This window comes from Pipistrellus kuhlii, unplaced genomic scaffold, assembly GCF_014108245.1.
Source record: "Pipistrellus kuhlii isolate mPipKuh1 unplaced genomic scaffold, mPipKuh1.p scaffold_m20_p_16, whole genome shotgun sequence".
NCBI classification, from domain to species: domain Eukaryota; kingdom Metazoa; phylum Chordata; class Mammalia; order Chiroptera; family Vespertilionidae; genus Pipistrellus; species Pipistrellus kuhlii.
In genome coordinates this window covers 17,058,147-17,085,078 of record NW_023425471.1, presented here as the reverse complement: position 1 = coordinate 17,085,078, position 26,932 = coordinate 17,058,147, and the positions used below count along the sequence as shown (strand labels likewise).

The following is a 26,932-nucleotide window of genomic DNA, read 5'->3' as shown; positions in this document are numbered from 1 at the left end:
TGTACTTACTTCACTACACCTTAATACACATGTGTCAAACACAAGGCCCGTGGGCCAAATCCGTCCCACCAGGCCTTGCAATGTGGCCCGCACTGCGCTGTCATCATTGCACTCCGCTGCATTTCCATCACAATGACAGTTTATGACTGTTCAGTAAACCATTCGGCCCGCGATTTAGGCTGGATTTTAGATTTTGGCCCCTTCTCTGATTGAGTTCAACACCCCTACCTTAATATTATAAATAGTAAACATTTCATGCATGATACTTGTATTTTGATTATAACTTCTATAGGCAGTTAGAGAATGAAGAAAGAATTACAGATAAGTGCATAATCTAGAAAGTGAGAGCACTTACCTGGGAGTTACACAAGATGATCCTCTGGTGTTCTAAAGAGTATAGTACATTGCCTCTTTATATGCGTATTTTATTTAAAATTTAGAAAGAAATAAAACTTTACTAATTTTTAATATTTAGATTTTGGGATAATCTACACTAATAAAAGAGAACGATGCAAATTGATCATACCTTCACAATGCCCACCAGCCAATCAGGAGGGAGTATGCAAATTCACCCAACAAAGATGGCAGGTTAATTTGCATAGGCAGGTGCTGGGGGCGGGGCGGGACTCAGGCATAGCACAGTGCCCTAGTCACTCTGGGCCTCTGGGCAGCATGGGAAGGCAGAAAGGCAGTTCTGGGCTGGAGTGAAGGTGGTGCCGGCAGCCAGGGGAAAGAAGCCCATTCTTGCATAAATCTTCATTCATCGGGCCTCTAGTTTTATATAATATACAAGGATGGGAAAAATTTGGTGGGCAAAAAAAAGGTTTATAGTTCATAATGGAAATAAACATATGTTATGATTATTACAAGAACTTTATTAACTCAAAATAATGTCACAATGCAACTGTAAACCTAGTTTTGCTATTCCCTGGATGGCATTGCTATCCATGGTAAAAAGCGAGAACTCTTCAACAGGTTAGCTTGGTGGGGAAGCCTTCCCTATTGATTGGCATCATTGGTGTTTTGGATGCTTTGTAATACATTTGAAAAGTTATGTGGGTTTACAGATTGTATTATCTTAAGTAGAAGAATACTTATAATATTGTGTAGTAAAAAGGGAGAGCCTCAGCAAATCTTTTTACTACACAAAAGTGTTATAGTTATATCATGGCAGAGTATTTGAAAAACTATAATACATATTTTCTTGTTTTAAGAGTTTTAAATACAACAAATATTTTTTTGTGTTGGCAAATAGCTCCAAGTACTATGTTATTTTTCAGATATTTCCAAAAGCCTTTAAAGCACTTGAGCTCTCCCTTCAAGGTAAAATTCTGTATTAACAACCATTAAGAAGGAACTGAATTTTATTAGAAATTCATGCCATGGAGAGAATATTTAAAAATGAATATTTGGCAATATTTTCATCTTAAGTATGTGAATTATAAAGTCTTCCACATCTACACACAGAAACATGAAAATAAAAAAAATGATCTATTTAAATATTACAATTAAATCAGTATGGTTTTAAAATCATTATAAATATAAAAAAATTTCACTTGACATTTTAGGAAGTTGAGATTTAGATGATAGAAGGTAAAATTTTATTAGCTAGATTAAAAATAAACCCTGATGTATTAGATAAAAGTGAATATGGCAGCTAAGTTGGATCAATTCTCAAATTTGCTATTGAGCAAATTATTTTAAAAATGTACATTCACAAATATCATTTTTATGAAGATGAACAATTTACAAAATTGGAAAGCATCATTATAAAGAATCAGGAAGTTATATAAGAAATTAAATTTGAGCTGGAACTTGAACAAGAATATGACTTGTTTGGGAAATAATTTTTGTTTCATTTTTGTTTTTAATATATTTGTAGCAGGAGAAAAAAACAAATATGAAGGTATAACATAAAATAGGTTACATCTAATTTTACAAAGCCATGAAAGAGAGAATGGAAGGAAACATCTGAGCCCCTTACATGATAGGTTACGAGTTTGGGAATTTATTCTAAGAGTAAAGCCACTGAAAGTTGTAGCATATGAGAATAACACTTTCCATACAAACTTTGCAACTGATCTCGAGTTGGATTGAAGTAAGCAAAAGATGGAGGAGAGAATGTTGTTAGTATAGTTGTAGTGTTGTTTCAAGGCATGGTTTTGTTGGGTGTCACCACTGCCATTCGGGAAGTAGAATGGTAATGGTCTTTGTGTTGCTGCTGAGCTGTGCATTGGAGAATGTTTCCCAGCATGCTTTGCCTCTACCTACTATATGTCCTAGATGTCAACAGCACCCTCCACCCCCAGCAGAGACAAGTGAAACTGACTCCTAATATTGTACAATGTTCTCAAGAGAGCAAAATAGCTCCTGATTGAGAGCCAGTGGTTTAAGGTGATGCAAATAGGAATAAAAAAGAAGAGATGGGTGTGAAATAAATGGCAAGAGATATTGCTTTCTGGACAGCATTTAACTAATTGTTAAAGAAAAAAGAGAAAGTCATTTCAACAGAAATAATTTTCTGTTTGTGTGTGTGTGTGTGTGTGTGTCTTTAGGACATATCGATATTTTCTATGTCTGCCTCCCTTGGGGCTCTGTTTGCTTTGCTACTCATGTTTTCCATTGCCCCATTTTACAATATAGGGGGGATAAAAGTAGGTTTATAGTTGTTTGTGTGGAAAATAATACAATAATTAATAAATAAGAATACAAGTATAAATTTTGCATTTTGCATACTTAAACTATAAACCTACTTTTTTCCCACCATATGTATCCTTAATTTTTTTTTTAGTATCTTTCCTAAATGATGGGGTGATAGCTTATAGACTACCCTGCTTCTTGTGTCTTTTACTTCAAGATGTGAGAAATGTTACCGTGTTTCCCCGAAAATAAGACATCCTCTGAAAATAAGACCTACTTACAGGTTTCCTTCTGAGTGAAATAAAAAGCATCCCCCCAAAAATAAGCCCCCCCAACATGAGATTTGGTCCACTGATTCTGAAAGAAATGGAGTCACAAGAAATTCACCAGGTAATTCAGGAATTGGATTGTTATGATGATGTTCCAGAAGATGATGACATGATTGTCATTGAATAAATGAGTAAATTCTTGATACTGTAGGATTCACAGTTTGTCTGGTTTGTGTTGACAACTACCATACTACTGTACCATATACAGGTAATAAATTTCCCTTTATTTTCATTTAACAATAAATGTGTACCATATTCTTCTTCATGGAAAAATAAGACATCCCCTGAAAATAGGACCTAGTGCATCTTTGGGAGCAAAAATTAATATAAGACACTGTCTTATTTTCGATGAAACAGGGTAGTACAATGAGAGGAAAAAAAACTTGTCAATAGGTTTCACATTTTTTATTTTTATCAAATGCAAGGAGCCCTTACGCACTCTTCTCAGATCTCTGAATCCTAAGATGAAAAGCTTTAATTGTCAATAGGATCCTGAATTATAAACATGAAGCATGCTCAGTCTTGTTAGGAGCCTGTGATAAAACTGAAAAACTTCCCAATGCATTTAGCTGAGTCTCTACTTGTACCTACTTTTCTACCTTCACCAAAAGGGCAGAGGACTCACTGTTTCTGGTCTTTTATTACTTGCCTTGAGGCAGAGGTCAGAATTTGCAGCTGATAATGCAATATACCCTGAGTATTCCAGGGCTTAGTATCATTAACATTTTCCTTACAAATGTCAACCTCTAAAGGCCTTAAAGAAAGAATCTCTTTCCTTGAAGACAATAGGGAGACAAACAGTATAGAAAAGGCAGCAGGTACTAAACACGGAAAGTGTGTGTTATATACCATTGAATTGGCTCCAAACTCATGCCAATCTTATGAATGAATGATGTCCATAATGTCCTTCCTCAACAAACCTGCTCAACTTCTATAGACTCATGGCTATGGATTCTTTTATGGAGTCAATCCTTCTAATATTTGGTCTTCATCTTTTCCTGCTTCTATTTTCCCTGCTTTGCCCAGCTAGCATGGATCAGTGGTTGTGTGTTGACCTATGAACCAGGAGGTCACAATCAGGTCAGGGCACATGTCCAGGTTGTGGGCTCAATCCCCAGTGGGGGGCATGCAGGAGGCAACTGATCAATGATTCTTTCTCATCATTGATGTTTCTATCTCTCTCTTCGTATCTGAAATCAATAAAAATATTTTAAAAAGAAAAAAAAATCCCTGCTTTCTCTCCATGCGCTCGAAATGTGGTATGTTATTTCTGCTTTCTGCTCTGACATGGAAAGATCCAGTAACTTTGGTCTAATCCCCTTAGGGAAAAAAGTCCAAATATTAATGTAAAGTATGGAAAATTGTTATCTGGCATGTGTTATGATTTATTAATCAAATATCTGTTATATTCTAACATGTCAGAATACATGCCAGATATTGTATAGTGAACAAAATAAACAAAATTCTGCACTTATAGTCCACTATGAGGGTTTTTCTGAGAGATATGCCACACCACCTTTTCAGGAAGAAGGGAAGGAGACAAAAGCATGTAAAATAAATGAAGGATAAAGCAAAAAAGATTTATTGATATATGTGGAAGGTGATAGGAAATTCAAGTACCTAATATACTTGAAAGAAGTGGAAATAATCATTATGTCTATGGGAAAATTACCTACTTATGCAAAAATGTGTTACTTCAATTTTTAAAAATATATATTTTATTGATTTTTTACAGAGAGGAAGAGAGAGGGACAGAGAGTTAGAAACATCAATGAGAGAGAATCATCGATTAGCTGCAAGGTACATGCCTTTGACTGGAATTGAACCTGGGACCTTTCAATCCGCAGGCCGATGCTCTATCGACTGAGCCAAACCGGTTTTGGCCAATTTTTTGTTGTTGTTGTTTATCGTTATCCAAGGACATTTTTCTCCCATAGACTTTTGGACAGAGTGGAAGGAAGGGGGAGAGTCAGAGAGTGAGAAACATCCATGTGAGAGAGACATATCAATTGGTTGCCTCCCCCCGTCTGGGGCCTGGGGATTCAATTCATGCCCTTGACTGGAATCAAACCTGGACCCTTCTGTCTGAGATCCAATGCTCCAACCAAAGAGCAAAATCAGCCAGGGCTAGTTGAATATTCTTTTACATCCTAGAATCTCAATAAAACCAAACTCCCCTTTGTAAATACTACTTCTTATTTTGCTATTTTGTGTTGCATTAAATAAGAAGAGTGAGACAATGGATACAATATCATAAAGGCTGAATGGGAGGGGTGATACTAAATGTTAATATAAACTATGTGTATATTATCTGTGGATCTAACAAGAACCCTCTAGGTTAATATCATCATATCCATTTTGAGGTGTATACCAGGAGTCTGAGGTTAATAACTTTGCTAAGTCACATTCTGCTTGTAAATTCCTGAGTCTCAGGAACTTGAACTCACTCAGAGGAAGGCAGACTTGAAGTTTCCTGAAGGCAAGCACTGGATATGTGCACCATGTTGCCTTTGAGACATTGTTGCATACAGGGTCAGGGTTATGGGCAGGGATGCAGTGAAATTTAGAGAATATTAATTCAGACATACAAGAGTGGGAAAATAAGCATTAGGGTCAGTTTGAGGAACAGAGGTTGAAGAGAGGAAATAATCAGCAGTGGCTTGATTTTGAGTAAATTAAAATGAATGTGATTAAATATGGGAAGCAAATAGATTGTCAGGTTATGGCAGTTATGGTCCCTAAGGGTCAAAATCAGTCTGCCACCTGTTTTTTTTTTTGTTTATTTGTTTTGTTTTTAAATAAAGTTTTTATTGGAGCACAATCATGCTCATTCACTTATGTATTATCTAAGGTAGCTTTTGTGCTACAATCTACAATGGCAGAGCTGAGGATGTGCAACTGGCCTGCAGTGGCTGCAAACGGAAAATAGTCACTATTGAGCCCTCTACAGAAAAAGTTTAAGACTTAATAAGAAGAATAACTTTACATTGAAATATGAAATAAGGGGCTTGATACAGCTATAGATAAGTTTGAATATTTTGCATAATCTAATATAACTTCAAATTTAGTTAAATATAGACTTGTTGAATAAGCAAATAAATAAGAACCATGAATTATGATTTATGAAATAAAGCAAACAAACACTTTTAAATGGCCACATGGAAGAACGTAATGATTAGCTTTCCTTCATAGCTCACTATTGTATAGTCTGTATGTATAATAGCAAACTATACAGACTGCAGTGATTTGGGGGGAATATTATATAAGTGACAATGTATGTGAATTTAGAAAATAATGAGTTTTCAGTATATATATTTAGTTTTGAAAAAATTTAATAAGTAAAACCATTTGCCTAAAGAAATATGCTTATTAATTATTTTAATTTTATAAGTATCCAGCAAGTCATATTAATTTTAGATATTTATAAAAGTGATTAAAGTAATTTTAGATATTTATAAAAGTGATTAAAATAAAATATATATATATCATACACACACACACACACACACACACACACGTGTGTGTGTGTGTGTGTGTGTGTGTGCGCGCACGTGCATTAGGCCTATTTGAAAGTAGAATTAAGAAGAATAACATTAGGATTTGATTTGGTGTCCTCAGACATTTGTTGCTTATAGAAATTCCATTATTGTTTAAATTCCCAATATATGAATTCCAACAAAATACTGACTCTTAAAGCTAGTGATTGATTATCTAAGAAACGTCTTAATTTCTTTCAGCAGTAAGTATATATTTACTGTCTGAATGTGGGTGTTTCAGGCCTCACAGAGCGCATCCAGGGACCAAGGCCCTTTTGCCTGGTTGTTTTGTTATCTCCTAAGTTCTGCCTTCATCCCCATGATCAAGGATAGCCTGTCACCATATCTGTATCACTATCTGTGGGGAGGAGGGCATATCTATTCTTCTTTGGTCTTGATTAATAAGTTGCACACATCTTCTCCCTCTGGCCAGTATTTAGTCACATGATACACCTAACTACAAAGGAAGCTGGGAACTGTAGTTTATATCAAGGATAGACAAATAGTTACCTAAACTGTCTACTACTGTGTAAGAAGTAGAGGAGGACAGATATATGATGACCAGCAGTCTTTTAAGTGGCAGCTTTTTAGGTATAATAATGAACACTTTTGGTTACAGAAACTTTTGTTCAAAAGGGTTTTGGATATTTTATTTAAAAAGTGTAAATACACACACATAACATACATATTTGTACAGATGATGGTGATTTTGTCTTTTTTAAAATTTTCTTTATTGATTATGGTGTCACATAATTGTCCTCATCCCCCCATTCCCATCCCAAACCCCTCCCCATGTATGCCTACCCCCTGTTGTCCATGACCTCTGGTTAGGCTTATATGCATGCATACAAGTCCTTTGGTTGATATCTCCCTTTTGCCCCCACCCTCCCCTACCTTCCCTCTGAGGCCTGACAGTCTGATCCCTGCTTCTCTGTCTCCAGGTCTATTTTTGTTCATCAGTTTATGTTGTTCATTATTTCCCCTAGATGCGTTAGATCATGTGATACAAGGAATTCAAACAGAACATACTAACCACAATATAGTATTTATCTGAGATACTCCATAACAGTGAAGAATGTTAACTTTGCTGATATAAAAAATCAAAGGCAACTAATAGGAATTGTGGAAGGTATAGTGTTCAGTGGATTTTCACATGACTTCCTTTAGAAAATATTGATGTTACCTTTCCTTTTTACTTAGCATCCTTGGTCATAAAATGAAAGTCTCTATCACAACCTGAGCTGTATCATCTAACTGCCTTCCTGTTGTTCCCTTATTAAATGTGATATCAGTGTCTGTCTTACAAGGATCATTTTGAAGTTTACCTTTGAGTTCCAACTCACCAACATAATGAGGTTCCTAGGTATTTTCTCAGTAGTTTCAAAACCATTAACTCTTTTAAAATATATATTTGTATTGATTTCAGAGAGGAAGGGAGAGATAGAAACGTCAATGATGAGGGAGAATCATTGATCAGCTGCCTCCTACGTGCCACACTCTGGGGATTAAACCTACAACCCAAGCAGGTTCCCTGACCTTGAATTGAATTGTAACCCCCTGGTTCATAGGTCCATGCTCAACCATTGAGTCACACTGGCTGGGCTCAAAGGTATTTAATTTTAATTTGTGGAATTGAAGAAAAGGAAAATACACTTTAAAAAGGCATATTTAATCAAATGAACAAATAGAAATGGACATGATCATCTTATTAACATTTTCTTTTAGCTTTCTTTAAATAGACCCATTTTATATAGTTGGATATACTGAAGGATAAAAATATAGAATACACCCAAAATTCACCAGCCATGCATTAACCTAGATCTTATTTTTAAAAAGTATAGGTATGACATACCTAAAGGAACTAAGTAATAAAATTTTCAAATGTTCTTAAAGCATTTATACATTCAAGAACAATAAAACTTTCTTTATCTGGGTTAAAACTTATATCACATTTTAAGGTTGAATTTGGGGAAGTTGCCAAAATAGATCAGTTTCAAAAGAAATATAAAACTACTCAGTGACAGAGTATGCCCTCTGGAAACATCCCAGCTATTTTTCTAAGAGCTTTGTGGTTTGCTGGTTTCACTACCTATGTTTGTAACCATTTGATGACTTATCTCAGTTTGAATTGCCAAAATCATGCTTCTAAAAATACACATAGCTCATTCAACTATTTCCTCATAAAAATCATTTACCATTTCAATGAGCATTGGTCCCTAAATACAGGCATTGCAGAGCATTTCTTGGAAACTAGAATGTGCTTGTTAACACTTTATATGCATCATTTTAAATTACTTTTCAACAGTCCTTTGGAGATATATTTTTATTTTCTTTGATTTACAGATTCAGAAACTGAAATACAGACAAGTTAAATAATGTACCAAAGATCAGACATTTAGTGAACTGAGTTTTAAGATATATTGTATTTCATAGAGTAGTGTGAAGGGTATTGCTCTATATTTTCTATGACAGTTTCTATCACTAGAGATAGTTTCCAGACATTTGTACTGGACATTGCAGGACTAACACATACACTCATTTGTTTTCCCCAATTATTTTACTTTCTTCTCTCTATACTTCCTTTGCCTTTTGCACCTGCTACATCTTCAGGAACATAGTTGACAATATCTACTAATTCTTCTGCAGAGGGGCAGTAATTAAGCCCCTGAAGTATGTGAATACGGTAATGTTGAATAAATATTAGTACTCATACTTCTGAAAACAACCAGGATTGTTTAATCCATACATTTTTATTCTTACCTAAATCATTATTTGGCCAATGTACTGCAGAAAAATATAAACTACTGTGATAAAGACAAAAATTTACATAAGATCAAAGAATAGAAAAATTAGTTCCAATTGATGATACTGGCTTCTCCAAGTTTCCTTTGATGCTAGTTCATATGCCTCAAGCTCAGGTGAAATATGAAATACTATGTCAATGAAAACATATTTTGGGGGGCTGTAACCAAAAGCATAAGCTTTTCTATCTACCTTTGTTTTTAAATTCTCTGCTAAAGATGGATTTAAAAAATCATTGAAAATGTACAAACGTGGAAATTAAGAAAATGTCTCCTTCCATGGGTTTACTTGCACTGAAATCCCAGAACCATTTCCTAGTTTGAATAATGAAGTACAAAAACAGTTTTTCATCTTGACCCAGAACATATATACATATACACTTATACATAGACTAGAGGCCCATTGCATGAAAATTCATGCACTGAAGGGGGAGGGTCTCTCAGCCCGGTCTGCCCCCTCTCATAGTCCGGGAGCCCTCAGGAGTGGGAGGTGACCCAGAAATCAGGGGAAGGTAATGCCCCATCATACCCCTGATGTTGCTACTGCCAGCAGCACAAGCCTCAGCCGGCCCAGATTACCTGAGCCTCAGGTGGCCATGGGCAGCTGGGCAGCAGTCTCCAAGGTTTGCTTGCATCTCAGGTCGGCCCTGGGCAGCTGGGCAGCCACCATCCGAAGCTTGCCTGTGCCTTGGGCTGGCCCTGGGCATCTGAGGGCCTGAGGAGGCTGGGGGACCCCCGAGGCAGGCCATGTGCCTGATGCCCCCCGAGGGCTGAGGGGATTGGACTCTGCCATCTTGTGGCTGTGGATGCCACCATCTTTGAGGATGTGATAGTCAATTAGCATATTCCCTCCTTATTGGCTGTGGGTGATACCATCTTTGAGGGTAGGGCAGCCACTTAGCATATTCCCTCTTGATTAGATAGGATATACCCATATCTATGTACATAGATATACACATTATATGCATATCTGAAATAAAAATTAAAAAAATACTAATCCTTAATATACACGACAAATTTGATATTTTTTCCTCTATTGAATTTATTTATTTTAACATGTGCATTGTTTATTTCTTTTTTACAATGAGTTTTCCTCACATGATTCCTACCTTCAGCAGGATATGAAAATCTGACTTCTTCAACACAAACATTTGGGTATTTTGGAAATGGTATTAAGTGTAGTGACAAGAGCATAGGCTTATGGTCATTAGGCATGGATTTGAATCCTTGCTTTGATTTCCTTTATTAAATTGAGATATAATCCCATAAAATAAAGAGGTAATATGCAAATTGATCATCACTCCAACACACTACATGGCCGCCCCCATGTGGACACAATATGGCTGGCAGGGAAGGGCAGTTATGGGTGATCAGGCCAGCAGGGGAGGGCAGTTGGGAGCAACCAGGTCTACAGGGGAGGATGGTTAGGACCAATAGGGATGGCAGGGGAGCAGTTAGGCATCTATCAGGCTGGCAAGGGAGTGGTTAGGAGGTGATCAAGCTGGCAGGTGAGTGAGCAGTTGGGAGCTAGCAGTCCTGGATTGTGACAGCGATGTTTGGGATTGGGTCTAACCAGGCATAATTCCTAGAGGGATCTCAGATTGGAGAGGGTACAGGCTGTGCTGGGGGACACACACCCCCATGCATGAATTTTGTCCACTGGGCCTTTAATTGACATATAATATATTAATTTCAGGTGTACAGGATAATTATTCATTATTTGTATACATTGTAAAATGATCACCAAATAGGTCTAGTTACCATCCATCAGTATACATAGTCACATACTCTATTTAATTTTAAACGGGATACTCTTGGTCATGGCCTACTAAAATGATTTCATGAATCCTTTATGGATCATGACTTAAAATTTGAAAAACAATGGTTTAGAGAAAGAAAGAATTACTCAGAAACCAGTTGACGATTTTACCATAATCATGTGTATTTGTTGTTAAATTTATGTATGTAAATAATGATTAATTGAATTACGTATGTAATTTTACAGAACTTATTCATGTTTAAATTTAACTTTAATATGGCTGTCTTTGTAAAGACTTTGTTTTATGAACATTGTCAGACAAAACATTTAGATGCAGAATTTATGAGTACTAGACATCATGTCCTTGAGAATAGAGCTTTGCCTTTTAAGATTTTCTCCAAAAATTCAAGCCTCTGTAAATATCAGTAAATCATAAAGCATTTACTTTTTAAATCTAGATTGTACGATGGTGAAATATAGTGTTGTGCTCCTTGAGTAATAGTGTTGTTTATAATTTATCATTTGGAGAAGATTATCTAAACTCAGGCATGTTAATGATTTTTTTTTAGAACTTTTAAATAGCAGCTAGGTTGAGGTTGAAATTAAAAGAACAGTTGGATTTAATTGATGTTTGCTCTTAGAATTGTTATGAGTCTTTTTTTTTTTCTACAGTAATTATCTGACTCTTGAAATTTGGACAGTGACTTAAGACGGTAACCTTAGCGCAGATTGTGCTTCAAAATGGATCTTATGTATGAGAGTCTAATAATAATTACAGCCGAAACCAGTTTGGCTCAGTGGATAGAGCATCGGCCTATGGACTGAAAGGTCCCGGGTTCAATTCTGATCAAGGGCATGTACCTTGGTTGCAGGCACATCTCCAGTTGGGAGTGTGCAAGAGGCAGCTGGTCGATGATTCTCTCTCATCAATGTTTCTAACTCTATCCCTCTCTCTTCCTCTCTGTAAAAAACTCAATAAAATATATTTTAAAAAATAATTACAGCTTACCATACTTTATTTGGGTCTTACACATGATCAGACATTCTGCCAGATACTTTATGTATTCTCCTTTGATTCTTTCCACAATCTTATTAGGGAACTATTATTACTCCCATGTATGAATGAGAAAACCAAGGCTTATAATAGGGCTAAGCAACTTTCCCAGGGTGACAAGTCTTCAGTTCTTAGTAAAAACTTAAACGCTGATTGTTTGCCTCCATAGCCCTTGGGGTTTGTAATTCCATTCTATCTACTGAGCATAATCAAACTCCTATATACTCGCACGTGTAACCCAGAGATGGCAAAATATCCAGGATTGAATTATACATTTTTTTCTACCTACAAACAGTACTAGCTGCGTAATTTCTGTACCCTAGTGAAAAATGAAACTCAGAGCTCTTTGTTCAAAAAGCAGGAAAGAGCCAAAACTAGTTTGGCTCAGTGGATAGAGCATCGGCCTGCGGACTGAAAGGTCCCAGGTTCGATTCGGGTCAAGGACATTACCTTGGTTGCAGGCACATTCCCAGTAGGGGGTGTGCAAGAGCAACTAATTGATGATTCTCTCTCATCAATGTTTCTAAATCTGTATCCTTCTCTCTTCCTCTCTGTAAAAATTCAATAAAATATATTAAAAAAACTAAAAAAAACAGAAAATGCAGGAAAAATAGTGCTGTTCAAATTACTAAAAATAAAAAAAGTCTTTTCTTTATTTCATGGTCTCTCTTTTGACTTTTCATGTTGATTTTTGTTTGCTCATACTGAATAAAAAATTAAAGCATTAGCATAGTTTTTACTGCTGGTTGTTATATTGTGTAGTTGCAATTGTCCATACAAATCCATGAACATTTAACTCATGCAGAATCATTGTTATCAGTAATTTGTATTTTTAGCTTGCATTATGTATTTCAGTCTTAACATGGAAATAACATGCAACTAACTCAGCTGTTGCTATTTCACTTCTTGATAGGTGTACGTTCTACCATTATTCTTTACCTTCAGCTTATTGATGAGTAAGGAAAGATTGAAAGGAAAAGGAAGTCTGGTTGCCATTTCTTTCTCTTTTCTTTCCATGTTATCAGTTTTAGCATAAATGGTTGGCTAATATAAGAAAGAAATATGAGTGAACAAAGATGTGATAGGGTTTCTTGGTTGTTTGTGTTTTCCTAGAATTGCCTTCTTTTTGGCTTTGATGCAAGTTCTGTTTTAAATATAAAACATGGCTTCTTGGGGCTGTTAGTGCCCTCATTCTCTCAGTCACAGATATAGCACACTTACCTTGCACTTGCTTGAGTTGCACTAAGTTCTCACCTATTGTAGGTCCACCAGAATTCTGTGCTCATGGAACATAAAAATATGCAAATGGGGAATACACACATACTGCAGTTGTTTCCTCTGCTTATGGACTTTCCTTATAAAACCCAAGTTCAAAGACTAAATTGTTCAGAATTTTTAATTGGCCATGTCAAGAAGCAGATAAAATAAGCATGGGGTCCTTCTGAGACTTGGGTACTGTGGAACTGCTCAGGTTGCACAACCATAAAGCTGGTCCCATCTACACATATCTCTCAGGTTGTCTTTTTTTTTTTTTTACTTTTCTCCTCTTAATTCTTACTTTATATTTTTATTAATAATGTTTAGAAAAGTATTTAGGGATGGGTAGAAGGGATATATTCCATGGAACTTATTATAACCCTTAAGACCTTCAGAAATTGTCTTGACCATGGGAGGGTCTTTGCAAATAACCCTCTCAGGGCACTTAAACTTTTTTGAAATACTAGAGTTGGGTGAGTTTGACTTATCAGTATGATGTATTTTTGGCACTTCCCTAGAAACAGGTAGAGAACATGTCATTTTATGAAAATATCACACCAAATTCCACTATGTTTTGCCATCTTAAAGTACTTAATAGTTGGGTAAATTTATACTGTAATTTTTTTTTTTAATTGATGGGCACATTTATCAGAAGAACACAATTAAGTTGGTCCTGGCAGCTCAATAGGGTAAGGCCCAGCATTGAGGGGAGCTGGAAGTTCAAGGTATTCATGACAGGGGAGAACCATTTAAAAAAAGGATGGGTTTTCTCTAGTCAAGATTCTTAAATCCTTCAAACAGCTTCTGATTGTTCTATACTGCCTTTTGTTTCCTTTGGAGAACCCTGCTTTTAGGACCCAAGGCTGGCTTGCTATATTTGGAGTATACAAAAGATTCAACCAAAGGACTTGTATGCATGAATATAAGCCTAACCAATAGACATAGACAACAGAGGGGTGAGGGCATGAATGTAGGGGATGGGAGGGGTAATGGGGGATAAGGACACATATATAATACCTTAATCAATAAAGAAATTTTAAAAATAAAATAAAAAAGAATTTTCTAAACAAAAAAAGATTTTTCATGAAATATTTCTCCAATATTTTTGCTTCTATGCCAATAGTTGGCCTATGTTTCTTACCTCAGCAGGAAACCCTTTTGAATGTGGTCCTTCTCAGGATTTTTGAAGTCAAGCAACCTAGCATGAGTGCACTTGACCAAACAAAACATTCAGGCACATTTGCTTATTTGCTCGACTTTTACCATTGATAATTGCCCTAAGATTATCCCAGGGGGTCTCTCCTATGACTTGGTAGTACTGGTCTCATCATTTCTGAACCTCTTCAAACACACAGCTAGATTTATTTTATTCTGGATACTACCCTATTATGTATAGGCAATTCTCTTGAATTCTCCATTACTTGGTGTGAGGTGGGAAATGTGGACATGCATAGCACTCTGGAGGAATATTTTCTCACTAGAATTTTCCAATCTCCTTGGTTCTTCTTATGTAACTTTACTCTAGGTAGTGGATTCAGGGTTATGGAGCCAGTTCTGTGGTCATCTTTCAGCAATTCCTTCTTAGGTGGCCTGGATTTTCTTGTTAAAAATATGGATAATTTGTACCTATTATTCTCAGCTTTAGGGTCCCAGCAAAAATTCCAAGACAACTGTTAAGAATCTCACTAACTTCCTACTAATTCAATTAGGAAGAAAATAGTTTATATTTTATTTCCCCTAAGGTAAAATCTTGCTATTTAAATCAAGGCTTTTAGGAAAAAAGGGCTTAATTTATAGAAGTCATTATACTGTTGGAAATTTCAAATGTGTAAATGAGGTATTTCTTTTTAATTTTTACCCATCTCCCTCCACATATTTTTATACGGATAACTCTTCTGCTCTGTAAATTTTCAGAAACATTTTATTACTCTGCAGCTTTGGGGAAGAGATGTTTTCTTTAATGTCATTGCAAAAGTATATAAATGTAATACCAATAATGTATATGTAAAGCATTTAAAATATGAACAGAAAAAAGTTACTTATGGGTGAAAATTTATAGCATTTTAAATATAAAAGGAAGAAATTATATACTCATCTACTCTTTATAGTAATCCAGAATAACTTTAATAAAATATTAATTCCAAGTGGATTTAAAGTAGCATTTGAAAATCTGCTTGTATATTTGTGAGGTTGTTAAAATACAGGCTCACTATTATGTGTCTTCTGTTCATGTCTCTGATAATACAAGTGGGCATTCCTAGCATTTTAAATATTTCATTCATTTTATCATTTCATGTACTGGAACTGTCTGCAAAAATACTAATTGTATAACACTCAATTTATTTTATCCTTCAGCATTTGGGAGCTCCTGAAGACAAGTCATTTGGTGGTTCATTAATGGGGACAGAAGTAAACCTGGACAGTTACCAAACAGCTCTAGAGGAAGTACTATCGTGGCTTCTATCAGCTGAGGACACATTACAAGCACAAGGAGAGATTTCTAAAGATGTAGAGGAAGTGAAAGAACAATTTCATACTCATGAGGTAAAGCAAAACATTGATTTATGAAACAAAGCACATGATTTATCATAATGGCAAGTCTCTTTATCTCAATTGCTGTGTAAGATCCTGGTATTTTTGGAATTTAGGTTTATTTACTTTTTCTTTCAATTTAATTTTGTACTAGAAGCCCAGTGCATGAATTTGTGCACTGGTAGGGGACCCTTGGCCTTGGCCAGATTCAGCAGCAAGATAATGTACTGGTTGGAGTGTATGCGCCCTGGTAGTCAGTGCACATCATAGCAACTGGTTGAGCGGTCAACCAAATTAGTGGACACTTAGCATATTATGCTTTTATTATATAGGATTGTTTTCAAGATTAAGTATTAGACAATCATATCCTTTCTTTAGTATTTTAGTTTTAATTTTGGCATGGAAAAAATAAATGTTCATGATCTTGGGATTCCAACAGCCAGCATTTATAGTTCTGACTTGGGAAACACTACTTGAAGGTGCTAAGATCTGATTTTGCAATGACTCACACAGGAATATGAAAGTCCAGCTCCCTTCTCTTGGTTCAAGACAATCTTGAACTATAACTTACACTCCAGAGTACCCAGGTGCTATCAGTTCCCAGACTAGGAAACATTTCCTGAGATGACACACTTACTGGCCTTCCTCTCCTTCCCTGTCCTGTTTCCTGCTTCTTCAGCAGATCTCTTCCCGGAGCTCTTCCTTAATAAGTCACTTGCACACAAACCCTAATCTCAGGGTTTGTTTCTGCAGAAGGTGACCTAAGCTAATTATTTTCTTTAATCATATTAAAAACAATATTGGGTGTCCTTGAATAAAAATTAAAATGCTTTTACTGGGAATATATTTTAAAAGGATTACACATTTAGAAAAGAAATAAAAACCATAATGATTTACCTAAAGTGATAATCACTGCTGTCAACCTCTTTCCTTTTCAGGGGTACATGATGGACTTGACATCCCATCAGGGACGGGTTGGTAATGTCCTCCAATTGGGAAGTCAGCTGCTTCGGACAGGAAAGTTATCAGAGGATGAAGAAACTGAAGTACAAGAACAAATGAATCTCCTAAATTCAAGATGGGAATGCCTCAGGGTAGCTAGCATGGAAAAGCAAAGCAAGTAAGTGTTTCTAATTTCTAAAAACATCATGTTTGGAGTGTTGCCATTATTTTTATATGTTTTTACTGACTTCAGAGAGAGGAAGGGAGGAGAGAGGAATAGAAACATCAATGATGAGAAGAGAATCATTGATTGGATGCCTCCTGCACTCTCCACTCTGGGAATCGAGCCACAACCCAGGCCTGTGCTCTAACTGGGAATCGAACCCTGACCTCCTGGTTCATGGATTGCCACTCAACCACTGAGCCAGGCCAGCTGGACTTGATGCAGTTTCTTGTTTATGTCATGAGTCTCAGTTTATTCCTGAAGCATGCAGAGTTCTTCCTTAGGGGACATTTTGGTTGGGTTTTCAATTTACATGTTCACTCCTATAATGGAAGTGAATATGTTGGATAGAAGGACTAGTTGCTCCAGAACTATGTTTTAAAAGTTGCCAAATTGTTCTCATAGTTAATATTTTCCAAGTTTTCTCCAAAAATTAAAAGGTAACTATTGAAGGCATGGGAGTATACACAAGAAACCATGTTCAGGCATGCCTCAGATATTATAGGTTTGGTTCCAGACCACTGAGATAAAGTGAGTATAGCAATGAAGCCATCTGTAAAATTTTTGGTGGAGGCTCTTGCCTTCAGTTTATAAAAAAAGGCTAGACTTGTGAAGCATTATAAAACGAGGTGTGCCTTTACATAGAACCACCTAATAGGTACATTTGATAGGAAACTTCTCTTCAGAAGGAAAAGCTCTCAAAAATATTAGATAGAGCCCAGACAGTGGTGCTCAATGGTTGAGCATCTAACCATGAATGCACCAAGAAATCGTTGTTTTAATTCCTGGTCAGAGCACATGCCTAGGTTGTAGGCTGGATTCCTATTAGGGGGATATGCAAGAGGCAGCTGGTCAATATTAATGCTTTTCTCTCATCGATGTGTCTCTCTCCCTCTCATTTTCTCTCCCTCTAAAATCAATGACAGTGTTAAATAATTTGTCATATGTTTATGGAAATCTTCTTGAAAAAAAAGTTTCTTATCTATATTTGGCAATTCTTATTCAAGTACTGTGTTGTTCTGAAATATTTTAAGAACCAGAGGCTTGGTTCATAGATTCATGCTTATCGAAAGGAAGTAATTAGGATAAATAGTTTAGAGGCCAGGGAGGGACTGCAGAAGGTTGGCTCCAGGGCATGTCCAGCCCATCTTGTCCAGTCCCGATTGGCTGACCTCAGCAGCAAGCTAACCTACCGGTTGAAGAATCTTCCCTCTGGTGGTCAGTGCATGTCATAGCGACTGGTCCAAAGGTCAAACTAATGGTCAGATACTTAGCATATTAGGCTGTTATTAAATAGGATATGTTGACTTGGAGCCCTAGCCTGTTTGGCTCGGTTGATAGAGCATTGGCCTGAAGACCGAAGGGTCCCAGGTTTGATTCTGGTCAAGGGCATATACCTTGGTTGCAGGCTTTTTCCTGGCCCTGGCCCTGGTTGAGGCTCATGTAGGAGGCAACCAATCAATGGGTTTCTCTCCCATCGATGTTTCTCTCTGTCTTTCCCTCTCTCTTCCACTCTCTCTAAAAATAAATGGAAAAATATTCTTGGGTGAGGATTAAAAAAAAAAAGAATATGTTGACTTGGAGACATTTCTGGAAATGGCATGTTTCTTATAAAGGTAACGAGTCCATTATTCTTGATGTGTTGCTCTGATTTATATTGTTAGATGTGTGTATTCATGTAGAGCCTATTAAGACAAGATAGATTTATTTTTAAATGAAAAGAAATGAAGTGCCAACTGTGGATTTGAATACATTAAGCTAAAGAAATTGTCAAAGTGCCTTAAGTTTACTTAGCTATTATTTATAAAGATAAAAAGCTTTAAAATAGGACTAAAGAAGCTCATTAGATATGCTGGCAGGATTACAATTCCAGTACTAAATTATAGTGTGACAATAGGGAGGGGGGGGATATACATTTTTGAGTTCATATCTTTTGAAAGAATAAGGGAGGCATAGATAAGCTAGAATTTTCACAAATACTGGTATGCCAAACCAGGAAACACTAGTCTGTGCATATTGACATATTCCCCTGCTATGATCATTTGAATGATTGCAACTAAACCTTGAGGTGAGTGTTGTAATAACCATATTATAACTATTGAGTTTGTATTGCATCCCCCCATACCTAAGGGTCAACTAATTTTTTACACCCATGTATCTTCATAAATCATAAAATATAGAGCCACCTGCTTGTGGTCATATACTAACATCTTTCAGTTTATACTTCCATTTGTACCAATCTGTGCAACTTAAAGCACACTCAGACAAAATATGAAAGTCTAAAATCTGCCCTCCTACTTTCCTGCCTTTCCTACAGTGACACCACTGTCTACTCTGTGCTTTCTATTTCCCTACTTTCTTCTGAAGGCTGAGTACCTGTCCTTGGTCCTAACTCCTTTTTTTTTTCCCAATAGGGCTAACAATGTGACATTAATTATTCATATTAGTCAATTCATTGAAATTGGAGTCTGAATTGCAAGAAAAGGTGAATTGTGAGAATAGACACAACATATATACATACCTAAAATGGTAATATTATTACTTAGCTAGGATTGACATGCAAAAACAGTTTCTCCCTAGGGAAGATTCGGAGGTTTTGGCTCATGTTTAAGCATGTGTGTGTGTGTGTGTGTGTGTGTGTGTGTGTGTGTGTTTGTGTGTGTTTAAATGATTGTCTAGAGGGCAAGGGGAGCCTTTTAGCTGGCATAGCTTTTGATAAAACCTAGAGTTTTAAAAATGAGACACAGCCCAGCCAGTGTGGCTCAGTAGTTGAACGTCAATCTATGAACCAGAAGGTCACAGTTTAGTTTCCAGTCAGGGCATGTGCCAGGGTTGAAGATATATCTTTATATATCACTATATATAATACTACATATAACATTATACATCTACACACACACACACACACACACATACACACACACACACACATATTAACACATGCTAGTGGAGTGTCTGGAGATATCAGATACATTTCAATGCCCTGGTGACCCAGTAATGATCAAAAGAGGCAAGATCCCAGATCTCCTTAATCTCTAAAGAAGCTGACTCCCAATGAAAAAAAGAACATAAGAAAAATGCTAGATAGGAATAAGTTTTCTAAATAACTTAAAAGTGTACATCACAAAGTCTACATTTAGGCAGGGATGTTAGCTTCTGACTGGGTATATCCACACCCTGTGGATTAAGGTGATTCAAGGACCAGCAACAGTAACATCACCTGAAAACTTGTTAAAAATGCACAATCTTGGTCCTCACTCTTATCTACAGAATCAGATTCTGCAATTTAACAAGAGCACATTAAAGTTTCAGAAGCACTGATATAGTTGAAATAATTATATTAAAATTATAAATCCATACTCCTTTGTAAAACACTATTTTCAATATTTTTTTTTACTATTTTTACATCCACTGAGATGGGCCAAACATTTTAACTGCTTGTTTAGATGCTTCAAAAATGGTACTGGTGATGTCTCATTCAATCCTCAAATGTTGTTACCTCTCATGGGTGATTAATGGGATAGCAAGATTGTCATGCAAGAATATATTATAGAGATAATATGAGAGTACTGACAATTAATTACTGACCTAATAAGCAGTAGTTATTAACATATAGTAATTTGATCAGGTTCAGATGGATATGATTGGCCATGAGAATTTTTTTCTATAAAAGTGCAGTAAGTATGTGGGCACTCTTTGTTCCAATAATCTTACCTAATAATATACAAATAGTAAATTGAAGATACCTCTGCTATGCCCATAGCCAATTAGAGTGAGCATTCAAATTAACCCAACAAAGATGGTGGGCTAATTTGCATATGCAAGCTTGGAGTAGCTGGGAGGGGCTGGATGCTATGGGGGGGGGCAGCAGTGGGAGCTACAGGAGTGGTGCTTTGGACAGGAGTGGGGACTTGCTGGTTCCCAGGCAGCTAGAAGTGAAGCCAGTGGAAGGAAGTCCTATTCTTGCATGAATATTGTGCAACAAGCCTGTAGTATAAAATATGTGACTCACAGCTTAAATTATAAACAGAAAAGCCAAATCTCCATGATTCATAGAAATGAGAGTAGAAAGTAGCATTTCTTTTGGAACTATGCCTTTTCACAAAGGTAAATAATGATAGCTACAAAATTAAGTTTAATAATGCATTCATCCATCTAACAGTTCTTCTTTACTATGTTCCCAGCAATGTTTTAGATACCAGGAAAATATCAGTGACCAGACTAACTCGCTCTCTTATTGAACTTGCATTCTGAGTTGGGCATGGAGGGGAGATAGACATGTATATCATCAGATGGCATTAAATGATGAAAAGGAAAAAAGGCAGGGAACAGATTTCGAAAAGGAAATGTGTGCGTGATTATGTGTCTGTGGTTGGATGGCAAAAGCTTTTCTGAAGGAGAGCTCTAAATGAAGAAAACAGACATGCATATAGTTGTAGCAAATTATAGCAAATAGGAAGGTCCTGAGGCGGGAAAGGTCCAAAAAATGCTACCTCCATGTCTGAGAAACAATGTGGCCAATCTGACAAGGGGTAAGATAATGACATTTGAATTTATGACTTAAAAAATGATTCAAATAAAATTAATAAGCTGGCTCAACAGGAGCACATTTAATGAAAGTTGACATTTTTATGATCTTAATTCTGGCATTTCTGACTGGGAAAATGGTTGCATTTTTTACTATGCCTTCCTATGTTTGATTGATAATTAAGTGATGCCTTCCTATGTTTGATTGATAATTAAGTGATGCCACTTATTCATTCAAGAAATATTTACCATGAGTGAGTCTAGTGTGTGCCAGAAACTGTGCCAGAGGTCATATAATGGCATAATGAAGTTGATAATGAGCTTTTACTTCCATATGAATGAATATAAATTTCAGTGTGTCAACAGTCCCCATGCATACTAGAGAAATTTTAAACAGTCTTCCAATCACTGTGTTTAATAGTTGTCCTTGGTCTGTGATGACCTCTGCCAATTTCTTTATCTGCTTTGTAAGTATTTAATCAGAAAAACTGAATGGAAGATTAACATAATGTATTGAATCTTTTGCATCCAGCCATGCAGCTTCTTCATTATGTTACTACTAGAGGCCTGGTACACGAAATTCATGCATGGGAGGCGGGTGTCCCTCAGTCCGGCCTGCATCCTTTTGCAATCCAGGACCCCTCTGAGGATGTCCGACTGCCAGTTTAGGCCTGATCCTGCCAAAACTAGCAGTTGGATATACCTTTCACAATCCAGGACTGTTGGCTCCTAACCGCTCATCTGCCTGCCTGCCTGATCACCCCTAACTACTCTGCCTGCCTGCCTGATTGCCCCCAACTGCTGGCCTGCATGCCTTATCACCCTAACCACTCACTTGCCTGTCTGATTGCCCCTAATCACTCTACCCATTGTCTGGTTTCTTCCCTTGCCCAGGATATCAGTAAACCAATTGGTGGGAGTGGATAATGCTGTAGCAAAGAGGATGCATACATTTGTTTTAAGAGGAAAAACTTTTTAAAATATGTTTTTAATTTATAGAGGGTGTTTAGTAAAGTTAGTGACAGTAAACAAGGAAAGGCCTAGAGAGAAAAAGCAATGGGAGAGAGACTAGGCAGGGAAATGAACCTAAGTTGAGCTGTTTTGGCTCACTAAGAAGTCAGAGAAAAGGGGGCCTTGGAGACAAGTTCAGGGGGTTAGCCTGAGATGAGTTGCTTCTGCCCATTGCTCCCTGGTTACAAGCCTTGTGCACTCTTTTAGAGTTTAGGAGATGCATGTCTTTGGGAAAATAAGAGAGGGAAAGGTATGGGAGTGCTCTTCTGAAGGAGAGCACATGCTTGGACCTTTGAGGGTTTTAAAAGCTGGGAGTTTTGGGGAGATTTTAGGGAGGATCTCAATAGAATATTCATGTTTTATGCTGATGTGCTAAAATGAGATTTATTCTCATAACTTCACGTGTCCTCAGGTGTGGTTTGCCCAAATGTCACTAATTGGAATTCTGTTATCTACTGGTATCTCCCCCTGAGTAGGGTGATTTAAGGTATTTATCATCTGGTTGGGGTGAAGTATAAACCATTTGTTCTTAAGTGTGCTTAGTTATCTTGGCCATTTAACTGTCTCAGTTTCCCTGTTCCACTTATCCAGGCTTACTAGCTTGTCTCATCTCCCCCCCACCCCCCACCCCGACTTCCATCCCTGACATCATTTAGGGGTGATGAGGAAGGATGTAACTGCTTCCTGCTACAAGGGTCATGGTCCCTGCCTGCATAGTGCCTCCCCCTGTCTGATCAAAGGAAGACAAGGGGATAAAATTTGAGATTGGAACAAAGAGGCTGTTAGCTCATTCTTCCAAAGTAGGGATGGGCCAGAATCCCTGAAGTATCATCATTTTGATATAGAATTGTTATATTCTAGAGGTGACAAATTTTACAAGAAGGTTAAAAAGACATAGCATAAAAAAGCGAAGGATAATTATAATAACTAAAGGTCTAGGAAAGATATGAACCAGATGACAGAGGGTGGGGCTTACTTTCTAGTGCCCCAGATTAAGTTGGTGGAGGGGCTTCTTTGAATGAAGGTGTGTCACCTGTTTACTTAATTCAAATTAGGCTAAGGGATACATTCTAAGATCTCCCTTCTGAAGCAGCTTCTCTCCATTTGAATCTCTTGGGCAGGAAAGAGAAAACAGTTTCAAAGTGGCAGAACCTTGGTCCCTTTAATCTCTCCTTTTAAACAATAAAGGTTGACATTCTGGAAGCATAGTTGATAGATTGCTTCATATTTCATTGACTCAATTAAGTAATCGTGAAAATAAGTCAGTTCAGTTAAATTATTGAGTCTCACTTTAGGAGACAGTGATGCAGATGGGCTTCCAGAGTGAGACCTATATTGTGTATGCAAAGTAATTAGGTAAATAAGGTGCATGTCTATGAGAACAGAGAAACCCTGCAAAGGTTAATGAACACAGCAAATTATAAACTATTTTTTGAGTTTGTAAAACTGCCAGTTGAAGAGACTTTAAGATACAAGTAGTTTGCTGGAATGAAATCAAGTAGTGACAATCTGATAGATCCTCTTTGTCTGGAGTTTAATATATCTGGTGATGTCATTGGATGCTGAAGTAAATTCTCTATTGATTATACTCCATCAGTAGTTGTCAATAATTCAAGTGAAATATGGGAGAAAAATAAAACACTCTTTTGTAAGAAAATTAGAAAAATCAGGATCCAAAATCAGTTTATACGTGAACAATAAAAATCTGAAGAGTCGCCAAAACCGGTTTGGCTCAGTGGATAGAGTGTTGGCCTGCGGACTGAAGGGTCCCGGGTTCGATTCTAGTCAAGGGCATGTACCTTGGTTGCGGGCACATCCCCAGTGGGGGTGTGCAGGAGGCAGCTAATCGATGACTCTCTCTCATTGATGTTTCTGGCTCTCTATCCCTCTCTCTTCCTCTCTCTGATAAATCAATAAAATATATATATTTTTTTAAATCTGAAGAGTTAACTGAATTAGAGCCTAATATCCATATCTATTTACCAGTATTACAGATATATCAAAACACAACTTTCCCTAAAATAACCCTTATTTTGTTTTGTTTTGTTTTGTTAATTCTCATTCAAGGATAATTTTTCCATTGATTTTTAGAGAGTGGAAGGGATAGAGGGAGTAGGAAAGAGAGAGAGAAACATTGATGTGAGAGAACATCAATTACTTGCCTCCTGCACATGTGCCCTGATCTGGGCCAGGGAGCGAACCTTCAACCTAGGTATGTGTCCTTGACCGGGAATGGAAGGTGGAGAGAATGACACAGTGACCACTGAGTACAACCAGCCAGAGTTAACACCCTCATTTTTATCAAAGATAATTAAATCAAGACTATTTATTGCATTAAGTCCAGTTTCAATTTGGCCTGATTATTTGTATAAGCACAACAAGAATAGTAATTGATTAATATAGGCTTTTAAAAACCTGCTTTGCTGGAATCTCATAAGGAATCTCCAGATTGAGTTTAATAGCCCACAGGGTGAATAAGCCAAGCCACACAGTTGCCATCAGGCTTTTCCTGCAATACCTATATATTTGGGTGGATTCCTCGAGTTTGAGGTTCTCAGAATGTCTTCAGGTTCTTTCTTTTCCATCTCTTAGGAAACAATACTTCATTCTTTTTCTGGAAAGATTGCTAGAGCCATATGAATAAGCAAGCTACTAGGCTGTTTCTCCAAGGGGCTCTTATAGTCTTCAAAGTAAAGCTTTTTTTGGTGGCATCCAGAGACTAGGCATGTGTCTCTCCATCATGATATTCCACTCAAAGTCTTGGTTAATAAAACCACAATTGGAAACTGGTTTTATGTGTCCTCCTTATCAGTAATATAAGATCAGTGTTCAGTATACTATGGTTTCTAAAAATGCTTCACATGTTCCTTCATACAGAATATTTACCTTAAAATAAGTATTCATACTTCTCATTTGAGTCTCAAATTTATGTTGAATTAATGGTTGAAATAACCTCAGTGTTAATTTTCATTTTACCATGGAGTGCCCAGATCTTATTACATGTCCCTGATGCTGAATTCTATTAGAGAAAGTATAAGAACTTGATTCTAGGGCATATAGCCTGGCTGAAAACCCAAGCCTTTGGACTTTAAATTCATTACCCAGCCTGTTACTATCTACATCTTTGAGAAAACATTATTAACTTATCTATTTATACATAACATATAATTAGGTAAATATAAATGATTGTTGCTGATCACATACTTTATCATTACATCATGATTTTGTATATGAGGAATATGGACAGGGTTGTTGTGTGATTTGATATGGCTGGGGTCACTCATTGGACTGTTCTCAGAAGAAAGCCCAACTTGTAAGATAGCAGTTTAATCTTCCTGAGTCACTTTCAGCATGGACTCTCATCATTCAGTAGTTGAGGCTGGCCTTTCTCACATCGTGGCAGCTGGGTTCTGAGAGAGTGTCTAAATGCTGCCTGCTGTCTTATAGCCTACAAATGCAACTGGTTCATTGCCATATTCTGTTGGTCAAAACAAATAACTAGGGAAGTTCATATTTACAACGATGGGACATAGACTCCATCTCTTGATGGGAAGAGTGAAAAAGAATTTGTGGCTATCTTGAATTACCCCACATATTAAAACAATGGAAATATAAACAAATGAATACCAAGATACATTCACAACTCAGTTCCCAAAGATGGCTTTCACTTCACTTAACCATTTTCACATTGAGTTAAAGCTTTCTAAAAATTGAGATGTGTGAACTGCAATAAATCAGAGAAAGAATAACATCATAGATGGTTGATTGTGGACTCTACTTACCTTCTTAATGTCCAACAGATGCCAGACAATGTGAATACACCATAAATTATTAATGTTAACACTGTTACCTTGTTACAAATTTAATAATTGTAAGTAAAGTTGCTTTTACAGAAGTAATAATAATAGACATCTTTCAAATTTTCAGTTTACATAAAGTCCTAATGGATCTCCAGAATCAGCAACTAAAAGAGTTAAATGATTGGCTTACAAAAACAGAAGAGAGAACAAGGAAAATGGAGACAGAGACTCTTGGACCTGATCTTGAGGACCTAAAACGCCAAATACAACAACATAAGGTTAGTATATGTTATGCTATTTACTTTCTACGGGAAAACTAACACTTTATATATAGGTATATCAGATACACATGTATATATATTGTTTTTTACAGATAGGAAATAACTAAAACTTCAATCAAGAAAAGTTTTAAAATAACTTTGCCTAATATTTTTTGGAATGTTTATTTTTTCAAATAGAGCGTAATTTGATTTTTTATATTTGAGAAGAAAATTAAAGCATATTCCTGGAAGAGAACAATA

General features: G+C 36.7%; 1 protein-coding gene across 4 annotated transcripts in view; it reads left to right on the top strand.

Moving 5' to 3' along the window:
* Positions 1-26,932, top strand: part of DMD (dystrophin) — a 1,962,662-nt gene that overhangs the window by 388,775 nt on the left and 1,546,955 nt on the right. For all 4 annotated transcript variants that reach the window (XM_045582357.1, XM_045582356.1, XM_045582355.1 and 1 more), the window contains 3 exons: positions 15,732-15,920; positions 16,847-17,028; positions 26,539-26,689. In XM_045582357.1, coding sequence (XP_045438313.1) covers positions 15,732-15,920; positions 16,847-17,028; positions 26,539-26,689 — 522 coding nt within the window. The remainder of the gene's footprint in view (positions 1-15,731; positions 15,921-16,846; positions 17,029-26,538; positions 26,690-26,932) is intronic.